At 38.0% G+C, this 6,430-nt stretch overlaps 1 protein-coding gene across 3 annotated transcripts in view; it reads left to right on the forward strand.

The window, feature by feature from the left end:
* LOC127427499 (protein shisa-6-like) overlaps window positions 1-4,201 on the forward strand; it is an 88,936-nt gene extending 84,735 nt beyond the window's left edge. For all 3 annotated transcript variants that reach the window (XM_051675160.1, XM_051675162.1, XM_051675161.1), the window contains one exon: window positions 1,693-4,201. In XM_051675160.1, coding sequence (XP_051531120.1) covers window positions 1,693-2,498 — 806 coding nt within the window. In that variant the 3' untranslated portion in view covers window positions 2,499-4,201. The remainder of the gene's footprint in view (window positions 1-1,692) is intronic.
* Window positions 4,202-6,430: the final 2,229 nt, after the last annotated feature.

The following is a 6,430-nucleotide window of genomic DNA, read 5'->3' on the forward strand; positions in this document are numbered from 1 at the left end:
GTGCTATTTTGCTTTTATCTCATAACAAACTGCATCTAATCCCCTCAAGAGATGCTGTTTCTGATGTCCCACAAATATGACTGCCATTACCGCAGGCTCTGAATTACTGTGCTCTTACAAGGGTCTCATCATGGTTATTTGATTAATTCTAGCTTAAAGAAAGATTTGTGGCCGTAATTTTGTTTGATAAACTGCTTTATTGCATTCCACAATGATACATTTCAATATCACTGGGCTCTGAATGTGTGGAGAAATCTATCAAGTGTAACTGAAATCTCAAGGACATCGGCTCCTCCAGAATGTTTTCATTACATCTCTGAGCAGAGGATAATTTCATTATTTCCAGTTCTAATCATGCAGTTAGTTACAGTACAGTTGCTCACTGTCCTGACTAAATGTGTTTGTATCCTGAAGTTTAAAGTAAATGTGAAACACCATTCTCATCCCATTTTAACTACATAACGTTGCACTCATGATAAAGGCGACTTTTGCCTGCGTCATGAAAATGTCCTGGTCATTCGTTCACACCTCAGTTCCGAGAATTCTGTCATAATCTCTGCAATCTTCTGATTTATTGCATGTGTTTAACCACAACTGTATTATACTTACAAATATATTAGTTAAGTTACATTATACTATCATGTCGATATTTTGAATTCGAACCCAATCCCTATTCCTACACCTAACCACTTATCAACAATGTAAAACAAGTAACAGGCAGTGAAATTTGATCACAATCCTTTTAGTAACATTAATATAATATAATATAATATAATATCATATAATATAATTAAACACTTAACCCCACCCCTAGGCCTAAATATAACCAATTCTCAATAATTTAAAACACATAACAAGCAGATAAAAGTGCAATTCGACTGTTATGGTGGATAGGAATGATGAAGACTTAATGGAAAGATGAAAACTCCTCACCAAAGCATCACACCTTTGGAAGATCCGCAATACAGCGCACAAAAAGAGTATTACTTTTATGATCATTATTACTTTTATGATCATTTTATGCTGCTTTTCTCATTATTTCAGCTTCAACTTGGCCATTCTGAAAGCTTCCTTTGTGTCCCAAGGCAATCAAAACAAAAATAAAACGATAAAGCAATGAGTAAATGATTACATAAGTTTCAGTTCATTTCATTTTAAATTGTAGCCTTGGTTAAAGCAATGAAATTGATTGGATAATGAAAAGTGGCCGTAAAATACTGTACAAAAAAAGGCAAGTGGTTAGAGGAGAGGTGTTGAAAACTAGGAGAGATTATTGACATCAGCTGAAAAGGAAATTCATTTCAGAGGCGTAGCAAGTTATTACAGCACATTTTCATAAAATCACATTTTCATTATGCAGAGAAACTTTTTTTTTTTTAAATATATAGTGTACACAGAAATTTGCATTTCCCTGCTCAACAAATACCAGCATTCCTAGTCACTGGGATATGTTGTGTTTTGGATGCTGGCTTTATCTGAGAGACCATGCAACAACAGGGCTATGATGGTCCAGCAAAATCAGCACCAAACCAGCACTAACCAACACTAACCTGCACAAACCACATTTTCATGTTGGTCTAAGAAATTCAGATTGGTCTAAGTTGATCTTTTCAGCAGGGTAAGAAAGTATATGAACTTAATTTTGATTTCATGTTGATTTAATAGTCTGCAACTTGCTTATTCTCTTCACAGCGGATAAAGACGTGGATGACTACTATAGCAGGAAGAGGCATATTCCAGACCTTACGGCTCGAGGAACCCTTCCCTTGCACATGATAAAGATGAACCAGGAGTCCCAGAGCAGTCAGCAGGTCCAGCAACAGCAGCAACAACCGCCCCGCCAACATCCCCGCAGAGTTCAGAGAGCCATGTCCCAGGACCGCGTGCTGTCCCCTGAGCACAGCCATGCACAAGACTATGCCATGTCCTCCTACGGCATGTCCCCTTATGGGGGACGCATCCTCTCTGACGAGCAGCTCCTCTCTGCCGAGCGCCTACGCTCCCACGAACGGCTTGGCTCCCAAGACCGCCTCCACTCGCAAGACCGCCACTATTCCCAGGACCGCATCCACACGCAGGACCGCTTGATATCACAGGAACGCCACCATTCTCAGGAACGCATTCATTCCCAAGACCGCCTCTACTCGCAAGACCGCCTGCACTCCCAGGATCCGCTCATCTCTCCCGACAAGATGATGTCCATCAAGCGCTCCGGGTTCTGCAGCGAAAAGTCCATGTCCAGAGCCATGTCCAACACAGATGTGTTCATGCCTACCACGCCCATCCTGGATCGGTACAAGATGACAAAAATGCACTCCCATCCCAGTGCCTCAAACAGCATCACACAGAACATTTTAACCATGAACCAGACAGCCTCCAAGAGGCATGCTTTCGCCTCGCGTCGTACGCAGACTGTGGAGCAGCTCCACTATGTTCCACAGCAACAGCAACATCATCATCATTACCGTACAGGGAGCAAGACCGAAGTAACTGTTTAACTAATCAGAAGCCTCCAAGAACAATTGAACCATAAACCCAAGCTACAACAGCAGTGTAAAAGAGCCGTCTCAGATACAATCCTTTTCTGGAGCTCTTCAGTAACTGACCCAGCACCAGCTACTCTATTGTAATTACAGAGTCAATTCTGTGTGCATACCAATTCATTTATATGTGTTTGTAGATCACAAAAAAGGATGGACACATAGGGAACACTTGTCAGATTCTGCATTCATAAGGGCTTTGCATGGTGACTCACAAAGACCGACAAACGACAGTCAGAAGATGTGAAAGAACGGTATGGACATGGAACAGAACTGTATACATTTATATACATATATAAATACAAATACTGTTTGTACTTCCAGTCCTAGTCAATAGCTTTAGAAGTTCTTCTAATGTTCGCAGTTCTATTGATGCCTCTACAAAAAATTTCCATTTCAATAATGAAGTGGTTTTGTGGGTTAAAAAAGCACAAACAAGTAACAGTTGCGTTTCGTTCTGTTTTGTTCATTTGTTTGGTTGGTGATGGCTAGCACATATCAGTTTGTTTTTAAATTAATGGCCAATTATTTTGCATAGATGATTGTAAATAAGCTCTTTAGCCACAGTAAATGGACAAGTCTGTTCTGGTCGGCACTTTTATTATTGTAGTTTGATTTTTAGCAATTCAATAGTTAGGATTTATAGTTGACCCACTAACCCAGTGTTGGACCATTTAAATTAATATGATACTGTGTGTGTGAGTGTGTGTGTGTGTGTGTGTGTGTGTGCGCGCGTGCATGTGTGTGTATGTGTGTGTGTGTGTGTGTGGGTAGGTTAGGGTGGTTTACGAGGACATTATTTTAGGTTACAAACTGGCAATTACAAGGGTATTATGCTATAAATATGGTTTATGAGGACATTTCTAGTGTCCTCATAATTCAAATCGCTTAAAAACCATGTTAAACTATGTTTTTTTGAAAATGTAAAAATGCAAAAAAATTTTTTTGAGGGCTGGGTTTAGGGTTAGGGTTAGGGGAAAGAATCTATAGTTCGTACAGTATAAAATTTAGAAAATCTATAAAATCATTATGTCTATGGAGAGTCCTCATAAGGATAGCTGCACCAACGTGTGTGTGTGTGTGTGTGTGTGTGTGTGTGTGTGTGTGTGCCTTTTCAAATGTGTTTTTAGAAAGAGATCTGGCCAAATGTTGTTGAAAAAAATTACAAAACTGTTGATATCTGGCTGTAGACTGTGTTGCAGTGACTCACAAGACAAATGAGTATATTATGCTTGTTGTAGTAGCTTCAAATAAACATCCTTATTTTTCTAAACATTAAAACTCATGTGGAAAGGTATATGTGCCTCAAACTACATTAAACTTTGAAATAAAGTTTTTTATTTATTTATTTTTTTTTTTCACAAAAAATATATTTGTCATATGATTTATCGCCTGACCTTTGTCAAACATGATAATTTTCCACCCTCATACTGACCCTCGGTCAGAAACGGCCAGTTTTGGTGCTGCTTCTCCTTTAAGATTTGACAGTAAACACCCACTGTTATGATTGGCTCTCTTTTCTTGACTGACCTGCTCGATTCTTGCCAACTTACTGCTAACTGCTACTGGGCAGGGCTACAGAAGTGATAAGGTAAAGCAGTCATTGATGTCTTGATGTGTTGTTGTTGAGGCGATCAGATGCAAACGTCTTCCACATTATGACATCACAATGTGGAGGAAGTAGAGAACGATTCGTTTTGGAAGCTTGGTTTCAACAAATGCTATTTTTGCAGTGAGGAGGACGTTTTGAGTTCTGAAACTTACAGTATGTTTTTATAGTACAATGACCTCTTAATGTCAAAAGATCAAGGAAAATGTTATTCCTAATGTCATGATTCATTTAAAGATCTTCAATAAACACTCCATGATATACTGTACTATAGCATTTTAAGCCATCTTTATACTGCAAAGGTGGCACAGAAGCTGCATCTAAAGTAGAATTTAGTTGTATTTACACAGACATTTTAATGCTGCTCAGAGCAGGGATACATGCATTTACACAGCAGATACGATTGTATCAATAATGTTATGAGATTGAGATTATTTTTTTAAATATATATTTATGAATAAAGAAATATGTAATGAATGAAAATTAATATTAAGTTATACTTTTAAATATTTAACTAAATTCTGAAATATGTGCTCTATCATAACAACTAAAAAAGTTTAATGCTGCATTTTAACTTTCTTAACACTTGTTTGAGAGGGGAAAAAAATGTAATTACATTACACAGAAAAATCAGAGCAGCAGGACAAATTGTCATGTCTTCCCAGTAGAGCTTTCATGCAGAGAAATTAAAGGCCAGTGTATCTGAAAACTCACCAACCAAAATATGTTTCAGCAACTTTTTCAATTTTTTGGACATAATTAATACCTGCTGCTTGCATATCAGCCAGCGCTGCCACAACCTTCTTTAAATTCACTGAACTTCAGAGGTGAAAATCCAGTTCTCACACAAACAAAGCCTTTTGCATTTACATTCCTTGTTTGCTAGAGCTTTAGGGGTGAGACAGACTCATATCTCAGTTTCTACACCCCCACCCCCCCCCCCCCCCCCCCCCCCCCATACAAACACACTTCTTCCCTATCAGCATTTAGATGAAAATATGACACTTAAATTAAATGGAGCCTGTGTAGCAGATTGGTTCAAGTTCTGGTAGGAAAACCACAAGCATGAGTCGAGCTAAAGCTTTCACTGTGTGCAAATGGCTGCTGAATAAAACATTTGTCCCATATAAAATAATGAAAAGCTCTCTAGGTCTGAGAGCAATATCTTGCTCAGCCAATACGCAATGTTTCGTGTTGAAAATTTTATCCTGCCCAGGTTGAGGTACAAGGAAAGCTCTCTGCAGGAATTTGGAACATAATTCATTTATTATTTACTGGCTGCCTGTCAGAGTTCCCGAATGCAAAGACAAGAGATTTTTATCTATGGTAGCCTGAAAATTGGTTCTTGAAAAATGCATTTTTTTTTTTTTTTTTTAAATGGACAGTTTAGCTTTTGCTGGATCAGTTCTGCCTGTTTAATACACTGAAAATACACTGACTTTCGTCATTTACTTGAAGACTTTCATGGGTTAAAAGTGCTATATAAATCATCATAATCTACAGGATACATCTGAATAATATAGGCAATGCTGCATTTCTAAAGCTTTAATAGAAACAACAGAAGTGGCTCTAAGCAGTTCCATTAAGTTTAGAGTTTTCTCTTGTCTCAAATTACCATATTTCAGTGAAGGAATGCTACAATCCTCTGGAAATTAGCATACAGCCTGCTTTAATATTACATATACTGCACCATCGCCGGCTCTCACATAAGTCATTTCTCAAGACTGACCTGTAGCCTAGCAACCAACATTTCCCAAGGAAAATGATTAAAGCTACCTTCTTTACATTTTGAGCAGGAGCCTTTGATAGATTTCTGCCTTAGCCTGACACTTTGCCCAATGAATGTACCCTGCAGCACAAACATCTAACATGCGATGTAAAATATTAATTGTCAGCCTGCATTTGGCCTTTAGAAATTTTAATGGTGACTGCAGAAATAAAGGTGTGAAAACAGATGAGAGCTTCACGAGTATGGGCTGAGGTGTGGATCTGTGACAAGAGGATTGCAATGTGTGTAAATATTTGGTTTAATGTTGAAGGCATACATGACCAGGCAGAGGATTTACCTACAGACTCTGATTATTGTGTTACTGTACCTGAGGATTTGAATACTATTGTTTCCTATGATGGCATAAACTTCCTCCTAAGTAGACTACATTTAATGATTTTTATTATTTAAGAAATGCACATAACATATCAAACACTTGTTAGAAACTTACACTACCAGTCAAAACTTTTGAAACACGACTGAAATGTTTCTCATGATCTTAAAAATCTTTTT

Source organism: Myxocyprinus asiaticus, chromosome 36 (assembly GCF_019703515.2).
Source record: "Myxocyprinus asiaticus isolate MX2 ecotype Aquarium Trade chromosome 36, UBuf_Myxa_2, whole genome shotgun sequence".
Lineage (NCBI taxonomy): Eukaryota > Metazoa > Chordata > Actinopteri > Cypriniformes > Catostomidae > Myxocyprinus > Myxocyprinus asiaticus.